Source organism: Carlito syrichta, unplaced genomic scaffold (assembly GCF_000164805.1).
Source record: "Carlito syrichta isolate Samal-C Ts95f unplaced genomic scaffold, Tarsius_syrichta-2.0.1 Scaffold316302, whole genome shotgun sequence".
NCBI classification, from domain to species: domain Eukaryota; kingdom Metazoa; phylum Chordata; class Mammalia; order Primates; family Tarsiidae; genus Carlito; species Carlito syrichta.
The window spans coordinates 238,594-254,908 of record NW_007260398.1 but is presented as its reverse complement, the minus strand read 5'-3'; the positions used below and the strand labels follow the sequence as shown (position 1 = coordinate 254,908).

At 40.5% G+C, this 16,315-nt stretch overlaps 1 protein-coding gene across 1 annotated transcript; it reads left to right on the top strand.

Moving 5' to 3' along the window:
• Nucleotides 1-12,359: 12,359 nt before the first annotated feature.
• LOC110594581 (cornifin alpha-like) lies at nucleotides 12,360-14,284 on the top strand. Its single transcript, XM_021707041.1, has 2 exons — nucleotides 12,360-12,389; nucleotides 13,804-14,284. Exon 2 carries the CDS (start codon nucleotides 13,823-13,825, stop codon nucleotides 14,282-14,284), a length of 462 nt encoding a protein of 153 aa, XP_021562716.1. The 5' UTR covers nucleotides 12,360-12,389; nucleotides 13,804-13,822.
• Nucleotides 14,285-16,315: the final 2,031 nt, after the last annotated feature.

Below are 16,315 nucleotides of genomic sequence, written 5' to 3'. Positions count from 1 at the left end.
TACTATGTACAGGGAGGCCTAAAGCTGGGCCAGCAAGAGGCAGGGAGGGATACACAGTACCCTTTGGAGAATTTGCAGTCTTCCCTAGGGTTATGACATTCACATCCTTCTTGTACAAACATGTGCACACCATATGATCTTTCTGTATCCCTCCATCCCCCTTTTTCTCTCTTTCCCCAAAACTGACCTACAGAAATAGATGTATACAGTTGTTTCAGACAAGTGAATTTTAAGTAGGGACTAGGAGTACATGATCCAGGTGCAGTGAATAACCAGTTACAAAGTTAGAAAAAAGTAGGTCATTAAGCTATAAAATCTCAGGAGTGAAAAGAGAATTACAGAGAACTTAGTAGACTGTTCTATAGTTCAAGTTAAGAAACTGATACCCAAAGAGTGAATTAAGATCATTTTGAAAGTATGTGTCTGCATCACATCAGAGTCTAGCTCCCCATACTCCCAGTCCCTTCCTCTCTCCTGCAGCCTGGTCTTCTTGATTTCAGGGGTGAGGAGCAGATTTTCAGGTCTGTGTCCAGTGATTCCCAGGTATCGAATTACTGTTTCCCAAAGCAGAGAAGATGACAAAATTTAAGAAGGGCCACAGTAGTGACCGGGGGAAAAATTTCCAGTGCTTGATAGGTTTTATGTTCCATAATATTAAAGAGGTGTGAGGCAGGTGACAGGTGTTCCAAAGAGTTTGGCAAGAGCTCAGAGATTTTTGGAAACTATAAGTCAAAAATTGTGCAAAGAATCATTGCAAGGTGATGAATAGGTGTCAAACTGGCAGGAAAGAATGATGTCACTTGGATCTGTTAGGTATACACATGTTGAGGTGCCTTCACACTACTGCTGATTCAATGACTGAAAGTCTAGGTTGGTCATAGTGGCTCAAGACTGTAATCCCAGTATTTTGGGAGGCCAAGGTAGGAGAATTGTTTAATACCACAAGTTCAAGAACAACTTGGGCAATATAGCAAGACCTTGCCACTATAAAAATTAAAATAAAAAAATTATCTAGGCATGATGACACACACATTTAGTATCAGCTACTTAGGAGGCTGAGGTGGGAAGATTGCTTGAACCCAGGAGTTCTAGGCTGCAGTGAGCTATGATTGAACCACTGCACTTCAGCCTGGGTGACAGAGTGAGACCTTGTCTCTAGGGGGAAAAACATCTAGTAGTAATTCCTGGACCAATCACAATTAAATAAACTGATTCTGGGTGGGAAAGTGAGCTCTGTGATGCACAGCTACTATGAATGTAAAGTAATGCACTTGTGTTTTTATATCGCTTGGGGCTGCTTTTTAAAAATACATTTTTATTGTATTAAAAAAAAACAAAATTTGCCATCTTGTGCAATTTTTTTCTCTTTACATTTTTATTTTAAAATTGTGGGGTACAATTCAAGGTTAGGTAAACAAATATTCATTGTGCAGGTACCCTTGTTGATGAGGTGTGCCACCCCTCCCTAGGCAGATATCGACTACTGTCAATCCCACCTCTCCCCCTCCCCACACAATTTCCCGCTACTGTCAATCCTTTTCTTATAGTATCATGGTAGTTGTTCAAGGTTCACTTATGAGTGAAAACATGTGATACTAAGTTCTTTGTTTCTGTGAAGGATCACTCAGTATTATAGACTCTAAGTTCACCCAGGTTGCTGCGAAGCTCATGATTTTGTTCTTCTTTATGGCTGCGTAATATTCCATTGTGTATATGTACCACATTTTTTTTTATCCAGTCCTCTTTTGATGGGCAGCATGGTTGGTTCCATGTTCCTGCTATTGTGAACAATGCTGGGACAAACATATGTGTGCAGGTATATTTTTTATAGAGTGAGATTTTTAAATGTAAAATGCTGTGGTATTAATTTCATTTACATTGTTGAGCATCCTTGTTAAAATATGTACATGCATGTGGGTTGATGAAAGATAAAAAAAAATACTTACACTAAATACAGCAAAATATAAACAGTGATTAATTTTAGCTGTTTTGGTTAGTGCTCATTTTAACAATTCTATGTATTCCACATAATATATTACATGATATTTTATTTTTATAATTTTTGTTATAATATTTAAAAATAGAAGTCAGGCAAGATGTTGCTCAGCAAGAGGAAAAACACTTTCTGCTGATCAAAAGCCCTCCTGAAGCTCTGCACCGATCCTATATGATCATACCAAGGAAGCCCTACTGCCTTACTGAGATGGTCCACAGTGTCTGTCCTCCCCACATATCCCCATCTCTGATTTCTGTTAGGGACCTTAGAATATTCCAACATACTATTCATACTGAGAGCTCAAGAGCTTCAAATCTTGCAGACTGATTTTGACAGCTGATGCCTCGTCCTAACTTCTTTTTTTCTCTCACCTCTTCTCCTTCTCTGTGACTTGACAGAATTGTCCCTTCATGGAATACATTTAGAGAACAGAATCTGCTTCTGCATGAAGGACTTGAAATCCAAACTATGCAGTTTGGCAAATATATAAATGTGCAGACATGCACATTTGGTTTCTCTCCATAGTTCTTCCTTGTTGTTCTTTTTTTAAAGATACTTTATGTTTCTCCTTACAACTGAGGCCATGACATTCATAACTGCTGTAAAAAATTATTTCTGGTTCAGGTAAAAACTGGTTATTAAGGTAGTTGCCTGTATGTCTATATTTCTTCCATAATTCTGACTAAGAAAAGTCTCATGGTGGATCTAGGTCAACCACTTTCCCAATTATTTTTTTGCCAGCCTCCAACTTAATTGTCTCGGTTTTCTACCCTCTCATCTGTGTGTTCTCTTTCATGCTCTGTATTCAACTTTCCACTCTTACCCCTGCTATCTCACATACTTCCCAAGAAATGATTGACCAGTCTGGGCAATTGGCCAGAAGTGCTGCAGCCTATGTCAAATTGCCCTTACATCCCAAGCCATGCACTCATTACACACAAGGTTCCTAGATTCACATGACTTCAGATTGAAGGCAGGAAAATTCTCTGTCTACTCACGCATTCCCTGTAGACTTTGGGCCCAGCCTGCTGCCTACCAAATGGTAGGAGTCACTTAATGTCTGTTGAGAGGTTGAGAGGTTTATACCCTCACCAAATGATACAGCAGATTTAAGGAGAATGTCTGCACTATACTCTTTGAACCCAGATTACTCCTGTTCACCGGAAATTCTTTGATCCTAGACCTTTCCAACCTCATTCTCCTCCCTCCACATCTAAAGCAATAGTACTCATAAGTGCAAAACACCTACTCTTTCTTCTCAGGCTTCTTGGAAAGAGCCGTTCTGTGCCTTCCGGTAAAGAAAGTACAGAAGACTAAGAGCAACCTGAGAGTGAGCTCTCTCTCCCAAACTTAACTGAGAGGCTCTCAAGTTGTAGTCTGTCCATTTTCCACATAAAATTTAAAGACAATAGAGGTTTAATAACAGAAGACACCACACTTGGTTCCTATAGAAAAAGTTACAAGAACTATGATAGAATTTTCTTGAGCTATGTATATGCAATATAATTATAATAGTATATTAGTCTATATTTTTATAAAATATAAATTGCAGTTTTATTTTTCTATAACTGTATTTTAAATGCATATAATTTTCATTAAGATTTTTAAAACTGAAGGAAATTTATGGGCTTTTTTAGTAAATCAACTCATGGTGATACTTGGTGGAATCTCCAAATTTAATTTTTTTGAGTAAATGCCTAACTGTTTTCCAAAGGGGTTGCATCATCTTACATTCTCAACACCTATGAAATGTACAAAGCAGTTTATCAAGGTATAGTTAGAAACAATGAAATGTACATATATAAAGTATATGATTTAAGCTTTGACATGTATACAACTGTGAAACCATCACCACAATCAAGATAATGAAGAGATCCATCACCTCAAAATGTTCCTCATGCTGCTTGGAAATCCATCTTTCCCATCACTCCTCCCACCCCCACTCCTTATTAGCCCCAAGCAACTGCTGAACTGTTTCTGCCACTATGGTTTAGTTTGCATTTTCTAGAATTTTACATTTAAAAAATCACACAAGATAGCTTTTGTCCCTATTGAGAAAAATTATTTTGAGATTCATCTATTACTTTGAATGTATCAATAATTCATTCTTTTTTTAATTGGTGAGTAATATTCCATTGTTTGTATATACTACAGTTTGTTTGATGGACATTGGGCTGCTTCTAGTTTAGGGATATTACAAATAAAGCTGCAATGAACACTTATGTACAAGTCTTTATATGGACACATGCTTTCATTTTCCTTGGGTAAGTACCTAGGAAGTGGAATGTTTAGATTATACAATAGGTATTTGTTTAACTTCTTTTTTTTTTGAGTTGGAGTCTCACTCTTGCTCAGGCTGGCGTGCAGTGACACCCTCATGGTCACCGCAGCCTGGACCTGCTGGGCTCAGGCAATCCTTCCGCCTCAGCCTTCCAAGTAACTGGAAATACAGGTGTGTGCCACCACACCCAGCTAACTTTTTGATTTATTGTAGAGACGGGGGTCTCACCAAGTTTCCCAGGCTGGTCTCAAACCCCTGTGATCAAACAATCCTCTTGCCTAGGCATCCCAAAGTGCTGGGATTACAGGCTTGAGCCACCACACCCAGCTGCTTAACTTTTTTTTATATCAATATTTTTTATTTTGATATTGTGGGGTCCAGTTTAGGGTTAGGTATACAAATATGCTTCGTTCAAGCACCCTTGTTGAAAGGGGTGTCTCCCCATCCCCACACAGATATTGGCTACTGTTCATCCCACCTCCCTTCCCCTCCCCCCCAGTTTCCCACCACTGTCGGTCTTTTTTTATAGTATTACGGTGGATGTTCAAGGTCAGCTATATGAGTGAGAACATGTGATACTCAGATCTTTGTTTCTGTGAGAGGTCACTCAGTATTATTGACTCTAGTTCCATCCAGGTTGCTACAAAGTTCATGATTTTGTTCTTTTTTATGGCTGCGTAGTACTCCATTGTGTATATGTACCACATTTTTTAATCCAGTCCTCTTTTGATGGACAGTATGGTTGATTCCAGGTTCTTGCTATTGTGAACAATGCTGCAGTAAACATATGTGTGCAGGTATCTTTTTGGTAGAGTGATTTGAGTTCTTCAGGGTATATTCCCAGCAGAGGGATTGCAGGGTCATATGGGAGATTGATATCTAGAGCTTTTAGGAATCACCACACTGTTTTCCACAGAGGTTGCACCAGTTTGCACTCCCACCAACAGTGTAGGAGTGTTCCCTTTTCACCACACCCTCTCCAGCAACTGTTATTTTTTGAATTATTGATAATTGCCATTCTGACTGGAGTTAGGTGGTATCTCAGTGTGCTTTTGATTTGCATCTCCTTGATGATTAGTGAGGTTGAACATTTTTTCATGTGTCTGTTGGCTGCTCGGATGTCTTCCTTTGAGAAGTGTCTGTGCATATCTTTTGCCCACTTTATAATAGGGGTGGTTGTTTGTTTCTTTTCAGCACATTTGAGTTCCTTGTAGATCCAAAATGTTAAGCCTTTGTCGGACCTGGAGTTGGCAAATACTTTTTCTCAGTCTGTAGGCTGTCTCCCTGCTCTCTTGATGGTTTCTTTGGCTTTGCAGAAGTTTGTCAGTTTAATAGGTCCCACTTGTCTATCTTATCTCTTATGGCCTGTGGTTTTTGGGTTTTGTTCAGGAATTGGATGCCAGTTCCAATTTCCATGAGGGTATGTCCTTCATTTTTTAACATTCTTATGGTTCGAGGTTTTACATTTAGGTCTCTGATCCATTTAAAATTAATTTTTATGTATGGGGACAGATAGGGGTCTTGTTTGAGTCTTCTGCATGTGGTCAGCCAGTTTACCCAGCACCATTTACTGAATAGGTTCTCCTCTCCCCAGTGGTGGTGGTGAAGGCTTTGTCAAAAATGAGTTGGTTGAGAAATTGAGGTTTAGCTTCTGGAATCTCAATTCTGTTCCATTGGCCTATATGCCTGTTTTTGTGCCAATATCAAGCTATTTTGATTATCATAGCTTTATAGTAAAGTTTGAAGTCTGGTAATGTGATACCGCCTGCTTTTTGTTGTTGTTGTTGAGGATTATGGTGATACTTTTATCATGCCATTTCTACCTGGATATATTACTTTTTTGAAATTTTTATTTGAAAGATATGGTGTGTACCCCACATCTTTAAAATAAAATAAATTTTAAAACCTAAAAAAAAATTTTATGTTAAAGATGTGGGATAAAATTCAGGGTTAGCTATACCAATGGTCATTGTACAGGAAAAGTTTGGGCCTCACTTTGATCCCCACTTCACCAGATCAGGTATCCTTATTGATGAAGTGTACCCCCACTCCCCTGGCAGTTTCCCACTACTGCCAATCCTTTTCTTGTAGTATTATGATAATTGTTCAGGGTTCACTTATTAGTGAGAACATGTGGTACTCAGTTCTTTGTTTTTGTGATGGATCACTGAGTATTATAGACTCTAGATCCATCCAAGTTGCTGTGAAGTTCATAATTTTGTCCTTCCTTATGGCTGCATAATAGTCCATCATGTATATGTACCACATTTTGTTTATCCAGTCCACTTTCAATGGGCAGAACGGTTGGTTCAGTGTTTTTATTATTGTGAATAATATATTACTTAAAAATGAAAATTCTTTTGAAAATTCTTAAATCTGTAGTCCCTAAAATTATTTTTTATTTTTTCAACATCTTTTACCACACCCAAGTAAGCAGTGTTCCTACTACTGAAACAAAGAAATAAATAACAATCAAACAAAACTTACTGTTCATGCTATGTGTATTTGTCAGGGTAGGTTATCTTCTGTGACAAAAGTTTCCAATATGTTTGACTTCACAGACTAGAATTCTATTTTTCATATGTGCCATAGTCCGTGGTGTGTTGGCAGGGACTCAGACTCTTTCCTTCTATGGCTCAGCACCATCAACCAACACTCCTTCTACTGAACTCTACTTTACAGACAGGGACAGAAGGCACACTTTATCTTAACTACCTGAATATAGAGATGACAAACTGCATTTCCAATGACATGTTTTAGTTAGATGTCAGTCACAGGGTAGATGTCGCCAAATTACACATAGCTGTGTGCCCCAATATAGAAGAGAATAGGATATTGGTGAGCTCTCACCACTCCATCACAGTTCTGCCTACTAGTTGTCAAGTATCTGTTCTCCTTCTAACATAGACATGCTCACCTCTTCCCTGAGACACCTTAAGGGTCAGTTCAGTCACAGCATCCACTTCAAATTCCAGAAACTCTAAGTGACATACAGTTTTTCAATAGTAGAACAGGGACTGGATCATCTCAATAGAAACTTTGATGGAGAAAAGAGGAGAAAGGGAGGTCACCTGATTCACAAGAGTTCTAAAATTCCTCTGAGCAGGCATGCTGGAATCTACGCTTTTATCAGATATGATGGAAATTATTTGATGACATTGGCTCCATGCTGAGGAAGGCACTTTTGTCCTCTGGAGGTTTTCTTCTTCTCATGAGCCTCCCCTGGAATGGGCTATATGTCCTCTTCTGCAGCAATGCAATCTAGGCTGCTCTTGCTGCTTCTGTATTGTTTTAAGATTTTGAAACACTCACAAGTTTTCATAGTCTGAGCTTACGGTTTCTTAGGCAAAACAACTCCACCAAATATTTAGAAGGCTTCTAATTTGTTTCCATCAACTCCCTTGGTATTAACTCTATTCAAAGTTATTTTACCTGACTTAATGCTCAAGTCAATCTTGTTTATTTGCCTCCTTGACCCCATTTCTCTTTTCTTAAATGTACTGCTACTGTCCAATTGTCTTTGAAAAAATATGAATAGAAAGGGTGCATTTTTAAAAATCTCATCTTTATTGCAAAAAGTAATCTCAATGGATCTTTGTTTCTCTTGGTCATGTCTCTTTGTCTTGGGATTTAGATGTAGCCAACTTTTCCCATCAAATCTGTGTACTCTGTTCCTCTTCATTCCATCTGCAAATTGGCCATTTGCTTTATGAACTCATCAACACATTGCCAAAGAAAGTCAGTAGTAGCCAATGCTAACCAAATCTCTGCATATTTTTGATTATTTTTTGTATAATTACAAGCTTATTGGGAAAATAATATGCTTTTCAAATAGCAGATAATAATTTTACTGAATGTTTTAGCACAGCATAACATTCAGGAAGGTGCAGGGGGAAAGTGGAACAGGAAGCATCTTGATATTCAATGATGCAGGGAGCTCTCGACTCCAAAAACACATAAGCCAATAGTATCACTACTTTAAAAAATTCATAGTGCAGGAACACTGGGTGGGGGTGAGGAGAATTATCCCACTACCTAAGATACTAATAAAAAGGATCATGGTAACTTCTAGGCCAGGATTTTAGATAGGAAACTTCTGAGGGGTTTTGTTGGTTCCTGTGTGACCAAGATCAGTAAGACAAGAGTTATACAGTTATTAGCATAGGGAATATCAGGTCAGTTTTCCCTAATATTCAGTTACTTTCATACTAGTGTCTTTACTTTTATCATAATCTCATATACCTACACTGTAATATTTAATATAATTTTGTAAAAAAAATTTTTTCCAAAAACCACAATTCTATATTTACCAAACTAGAGTATCTTGGTAGTGTTATCACACACGGCTTTTTTCCACCCTTCCTTATAGCACATGAGCTCTACCAGATCAGAGATCTTTGTAATTGTTCGCTGATATGTTCCAGGATTCTAGAACATGATCTGATATGTTGCAGGCACTTAATAATCAGTGGAATGAATGATTGGAACAGGTTCCTTTTTCTAGAGCTGAAGAATTCTCAAATTTTTCCACTGCCACCAACAATCCATTGTAACTGCAAGATTGTGCCATCTTGAGGATATATTCCAGCAGGGAGTTTCCAAGACATGTCATCACCAGAGGCTCCCTGATTTATCATTTCAAATGACTTGTATTTAGCTTGAGAAATGATCCTGCTCATTCTTGGGATATTCCACTTCCCTCTACATAAGACTGCTGTCTCCTACATGACTGTACATGAGTTCATGAGATTCATGTCTATGTTAGAGCAATAAGACTATGTTTGACATCTGAAAAAAAATGTTTGATACTTTTGTGGTTTTTCTCATTTGACTGGGAAAAGATTATATAATATGGTTTTGCTTTGGTTTATAGTACATTATTTTGAAATCTTCATGAAGAAAGTTAAGCAGATGACATTGAAATGAAAGAGAATAAAAAGAAGAGAGTTCCCATTTGAGAAAAATTCCTCCACGTTGGTTCCAAAGAAGAGTGAACTAAAATGTGGCCATTTTCCCTGAGAAGCAGTTGCCTCATTACCAGAGGCTCTTTAGTTAAGATAAAATACATGGGAAATAAGAAAAAGAAAAAATATTGTGATCAAAATATGAAGTAGTTGTTCTGTCTTCCTTAAGTTTTTTTCTTAATTCACCCAGTATTTTTTGTTGCATGAGAAAAGGTGCATTTCATTTGAATAATGTCATACAACAAGGCAGTCTTTGTAGTATAATACAAATTTCTGGTAAAGAAAAATGCTGGGCAACCTCCTTGGGTTCCCTCCCACTGTGGGAGCTTTTCTCAATAAATCCTGCTTTCTCAAAAATAAATAAATAAATAAATAAAAATGCTAAATAGGAAGCAGCCCAATGTCATAATGATGGCATTAGGAGATGAAAAACTATCTTCACAGTTTGGACAAGTACTGCTCTATCTTGTCAAATGAACTTTTTCCTCTTTCCCTAAAGGAGAGAACTTCTATTAACATAGTCACTTTCCTCTTTTAGATGTTGCTAAGTAAAAAGAAACAAAGAAGTAGCTTTGTCAGCCACTTCTGTAATCTTACCTACATATCCTGTGACATGTCCTTCTGGTGTCTGGAGACATGGTCTTCAAATGCCCAGCACCTCGCATGTTTCCACAAAGCCCACCTCACCACTGTCTACCACTACACCATCTCCCCCCAGTGTCTACCTCTTCAATAACCACCTAGACAGTGCCTGCCCAAGACTTCTCCTTTGAAGCCTCATTTGGACAGCAGCAGCCTATTCTCCAAAGCTACAACAGCCTCAGAAGATGGCAGGGCTAAAACAATGCAAAGACAGATGTATGCCTCTTCAAAGCCTATCATGGTGAAAGGTGGCCTCTTCACCAAGCTTCAGCCCTGATCTTTCTGGGATGAAACTTAACAGAGGAAGTTTCTTTCCTGAGTTTATTTTCATGCAAAATTCCAGAAATAATCTGTATCAATAGGCTCCTGCACAAAACCATTTAGACTAACAAAGGTGGGCAGAGAGAATTTATAAGAATATCCAAGAAGTACCAACTACAGTTAATGAGCAAGTCCAAGAAATGTCAGGCTTTGCTATGAAAAAATTAGCAGCATCCTCTCATCCTGAGGATAGCTCTGTGAAAGTCAGAGACATGTGAGGAGATGTTAGTTGCAACCAGCAGCCACATGGCTTCCCAGCAAATCCATGGCAGATTCAGCACTACTCGTGGAGGAAATGCACTCCCCTGTATAGTAGAAAAAGCCTCTGACACAATTATTCAGTGTACTTTGTACAAAAGCAGAAGGGTAAAAGGAGAAATTTCAGCTAGAATTAGAACAGTGCCAACTGAGGGAAAAGAAACACAAGTCAGGCAGAAGCATCAAGCCAAAGCTTAGAGAGAATACTGAGTGAAAGTCCCCTACACACCAAAGGATGTGAGTCCAAGAAAGACATGAGAGGCTGAGGCCCAGCCTCAGAGCTGAGATTCTGGTCAGCAAGATTCTTAGCCTGGTGGCATAGAGGACCAAGAAGCAGGAGACTTGTTGCCTTAAGTCTGAGAATCCCACCATATCGGCAACCACTGTCTGGGTGGTTATTGAAGAGGTAGACACTGGGGGGAGATGGTGTAGTGGTAGACAGTGGTGAGGTGGGCTTGGAATTTCCCTAGTAGAGTCTACAGGAAGGGTATTGGAGGAGAGGCTTGAACCCAAGCTGAGAAGAGAGCTAAACTGATGAAAGAGGCCTTGAACTTAGGCATGGTAGCAGCACCGGCTCCAGCCCAGGAGAGATGACTACTAAAACTCTAGCAAAGAGAGATCAAATCGGTGGAAAAAGTAACAGAAACATCTGCCTCTTGCAGAACCCCTCCTGCTCTTCTCAGCTCATACCATGAAGCCTATCACAAGGAAGTATTTCCCTTATAAGAACAGTTCTCAAAGAAGTCTCTGGTGTCTCTTTGCAAATAATCTCATTCATCCATCTATCCATCCATCCATCTATCCATCCATCCATCCATCCATCCATCCATCCATCCATCCATCCATCCATCCTTTTCTATACTTGCCAGTTCTCTGAGTATGACTAGGAGGCACCATGTATGACTAGGAAGTCTCAGTGAGAGGAGCCTCTGGTGGTGGCTAATTGATGCTGGGCTCAAGGTCATGTGAAGTGACACAGATGTGGAGCCAGCAGGTGTTCCACATCTTTATATGAACAGAATAATGAAGGAGAGACCATCCAAACACCTAATTTTGAAGTCTCTAAAGACTTCACTTGTGACAGGTTTTGTATTGCAGGCAGTCCTGAATTAGTGACCTCAGTTTCTTCCTGAACAGAATGAACTTTGACAGAAAGGCTCAGGGAATGTTAGCCCTCATGTTGCTTTGTTGGCTACAGAGAAGGGATCCCTATGAAATGCAGAGTCTTCAGGGCCTATTGTCAAATTAGATGGTAGAGGGATGGGATAGAAGGGTCAGATTTCTCCAGAGCTACTGAATGTGACTGTCCTTCCTTGTTCAGGGCTCCTCTTCATTGATTGAGGTCTCCTTGCCCTATCTGCTGTTGTCCTTTCTCCGAAAGAAGGCTTTTTACAGCCATTCTTTAGCACACTGAGTATTGAACAGAATTATTACTTTTTTTCCACCTGTGACAATTTAGTCACCATGCCCTCAATCTCCCAGAAGACCCAGGAACATCTATTGTTATATTCACATCTACTTCAAATATTAAGCAGCCCAGCAAATCTCATCTGTGCTAAGGATTAGGACCTTCCAGAAAATAGAATTTTTTCTGGTTCTGGCAGTCCTAGAACTTCTTCTTTCTCTCTCTTTTAGCCTGTACCACCTTTCCTGTATCTGAATGCAAAGAGTGTTCTGTGAGGATAAGGCACAGGTGACATCCTTGTCAGACAGCAAGTGCCACAAGTTTCGTGACAAAGGCTGAGTCAACAGGTGGATGAGGGAATTGGAGTGAATCATGTCTGACAGGTAAGAAATGAAGACACAGCAGCCCAAAAAGATCTCATTTCCTTGAGGCAGGTCTTGTTCCCTGCATAAAAAGCCAGCTGACTGGGAGCACCACACCAGATTCGAGTGGCCATACAGACTGTTCCTCTCTGCACAACAGGTGAGCCTCTTTTCTTAGAACTTTTATCATGCATTCTAGGTATCTGATTTCTTATTACAGCCTCCTTGGAATTTGTGGTGCATTTTTGCCTTATTATTGAAATTTAGTCTTAGCCATGCAGACGTTTCAATCAAGTTATAACTTCCAGGAATATGCTTGTCTTTTTAGAAAAAAAATTTCATTTTAGATTCAAGGGATACATTTGCATGTTTGTTACATAAGTATATTTCAGGATGATGAGATTTGGGCTTCTATTGAACCCATCACCCAAATAGTGAGCATGGTACCCAGCAGATCATTTTTTAACCTTCCCCCCTTTCCTCCTTTAGGAATCTCCAGTGTCTGCTGTTCCCATTTTTATGTCCGTGTGTTCTAGTGTTTACCTCTCACTTACAAGTGAGAATGTTCTGTGTTCGATTTTCTGTTTCTGTGGTAATTTGCTGAGAATAATGGCCTCCAGTTGCATCCATGTTGCTGCAATGGACATTATTTCATTCTAGTGTGGGTTGTAGGGACTTTAGACATTACTGGTTCTGTCCCATTCACTCTTTCTGTGTCAGCAATAAGGGGATTGGCTTGTACAAAGATTCAGAATAAGTTAGTAACAGGATAAGGAAGCTTCATTTTCACTAGCATTTTAATTCCTTTTTATTCATAATTTTAATACAGATGATTTTATTCTTTCAACAAGTATTTTTGTGAGAATTTACTATATTTGGCATGTTGGCTACTAAGAAATAATTTAGGCAGTAGGAAATGTACTCCATGAAACTAAAACTTATTCAGGAGAATAGGAGCTAAAATACAATGTAGTAAGTTATCAGTGCTAGGTGATAAGGACAAGTGCTGTAGCAGTTTGGGGAAACAGAGGTGCTTTCTGTAGGACTTGCTCTAGAAAAGCCACCAGAATTCCCATATAAAGTGATCTGTGCTGGTTGGTTAGTACTTGGACAAGCAGGAAAGAGGAAAACATTCAAGACAGAGGAGTGTATGAGCCAGGCCAGAGGTGGGATTGTGTGGGGTTCTAGAGGGGTAAGTTGTCCTACAGGTGAAAAACCATGCTATTTGTCAGAAAGAAGTGGGTGGATTGAATTTGCTGGAATTTTTCCCAAATAACATATTTTCAAGTGATGCAATACTATGAGTCTCATTTTCCTGCTAGGAGCCCGCTGCTGTGCTGCTAATTGGGTTTTAAGATATGTAGGAAGAAAGAGAGCACTGGGAGAGACCCTGCTCAAGTGGAGAGGGACAAATCACCTTTAAGTTTCTCCTCCTTAAAGACTCAGAAATCATCAAAGTATTCTTTGTGGTAGAGAGGGAGAAAGAATATTTGCTTCTGAAGAGATCTGAAGTGGCATTGAGCATGACTTTTTCTATAGTTATTCCCTGTTTAAATCATCTGTTCTGTCTCTAGGACCAGCCAGCTTTGAAGCATGAGTTCCCAGCAGCAGAAGCAGCCCTGCATCCCACCTCCTCAGCTTCAGCAACAGCAGGTGAAGCAGCCTTGCCAGCCTCCACCCCAGGAGCCATGTGTCCCCAAGGTGCCTGAGCCCTGCCACCCCAAGGTGCCTGAGCCCTGCCACCCCAAGGTGCCTGAGCCTTGCCACCCCAAGGTACCTGAGCCCTGCCACCCCAAGGTACCTGAGCCCTGTCACCCCAAGATGCCTGAGCCCTGCCACCCCAAGGTTCCTGAGCCCTGCCACCCCAAGATGCCTGAGCCCTGCCACCCCAAGGTACCTGAGCCCTGCCACCCAAAAGTACCTGAGCCCTGCCACCCCAAGATGCCTGAGCCCTGCCACCCCAAGATGCCTGAGCCCTGCCACCCCAAGATGCCCGAGCCTTGCATCTCAACGGTCACTTCAGCACCAGCCCAGCAGAAGACCAAGCAGAAGTAATGTGGCCATGCCCATGAGAAACCAACCACCAGATGTTGAACACCCTCTCCTATTCTGAGTCCTAATTTGCCTTGCAATTAGCCTGCTGTCACCCAAAAGCATGCTCTGAAGTTTTCCTACACTCCAAGCCTCTGAATTAGGCTGAAGGTCTTAGTACCAGAGCTAGTTTTTCGCTGCTGAGAGCTTGTCTGAAGAGGGACTTAAGGTGAAGACAAGTGATTCAGCTCTATTATGCCCCCATTAAATTTACTTTCAGTTTGACTCTTGACTGTGTGTCTTTGACTGAACAAGTTCTTTCCTTTCCCTCTTGAAGCAGGAGTTGTACACAGAGATGGGTTGGTGAAGAAGGGCTTTGTCCAAAAGCATCTGGTCCTCATACCAGGTGGGTGGGCAGAGGGCAGGTCCCACTAAGCATTCCTGGTCTGCCAACAGGAAGTTATGCAATGCCACCCAGAGGCTGTTACTTTGCCATCCAGGGCTGGAGCAGTGCGCTTGTTCTGCAATGGAGTGAGTCATGCCAGAGTTTAGTTAGCACCTGTCTAAGTTGAATCTGCCTCACTAATCCTGAATGCCCTGTCCCCAAATCTGGCTTCCAGATTGCTAACTTATTCAGTCAATTCCTGTTTACTTCAAGAAATGTTTTTCCTATACATGCGAATCTGCTTCTTCTCATTTCTTCCTGATACACACAACTCAGATTTCCAAATGCATCCAAAGACTCACAGACTCTGCTTTGTATCTCAGTCATTTCCCATCTCCGAATGCCCACTCTGGACCAGAAAGGGAGTAAGGAGTATTTACGGTGCTTGCTGGGGGCACTTACAGTGTCCTAGAGACACTGTACTTTTTACTCCCTATCCACTCCGTGTTCAAACACACATATATACATATACACTAATACACACTTGATCTGGAGTTCTCACAGAGTAACACACCAAAGTTGATTCAGGTTGAAGACTGTTTTGTTTTGTTTTTTACACATAGTGAGGTGAGAACCACAGGTGGCAAGAACTGTGAAACCCACCTACACTCAACTTTCTAGAATATCAAAATGTTTTGAGTAAAATAATACATGATAGAATTATCAACAGTGGATTAAAAATGTATGTATATATTTATATTTATTTTAAAAGAATATTACTTCCCTATGTTACTGGGAGATGAAACAAATTGTTCTGCAGCAGTATAAAAGGCATACGAGGTCTATTTTAAAAATGTTTACCCCAAAAGTCTTATTACACTAAGAGTTTTCTTAATTTCTATTTTAAAGATGTGGGGCACAATTCAAGGTTAGGTATACGAATGGTCATTGTACAGGTAAAGTTTGGGCCTCACTTTGGTCCCCACTTCACGTGGTTTTTGTTCACACTAAGGACTGTTTAATCTAATTGATAGATAAAACCTATTGTCACATCCAACTATACAGTGTCTTTTAGTACCAGAACAAATTAATCAAACAGAAAAATAAGACATGTCACAATCATACTATTATTTTATTAGTCAGTATGGGTTAGCTACTATGACAAGCACCCTCTATGTTGCAGTGACACTGATGGGATGATTCTCTGGGTCCCAACCATTGCCTGCTGTTGCTGGTGGTGGCTGTGAGACAGCCCCCAAACCCACAGGTGGTTCTTCCAAGTAGATGCCCGCTGTGGTAGTTGTGGCTGGTGGGTAGGCTCAACCTCAGGACCCTAGGAGGAGTGTTCAGGAAGCAACACTGGTGGACTGGGCTGAGCAATCCTCTGGGCCCCTATACTTTGTACCCCAGCTTGGAGTGGAGGGGGATGAAGCCAGCTCAAGCAGCCTTGTCCTCAGGCTTCCAGATGGTATGTGCAGGTGCTACTCATGTAGGCAGAGGAATGGCAATCCCCAGGCCACTGGCAGAATGCTCGTATTGGGGTGGCAGTGGCCATGCTGCTACCCTGTCACTGAGGAAGGTTAAGTCACCACTACAGGCAGCAGTCTAAGCTGGAAGGTGGGGAATACATGTGCCACTTGCACCTCAGCCCCTTCTACAGGAACTGGTAC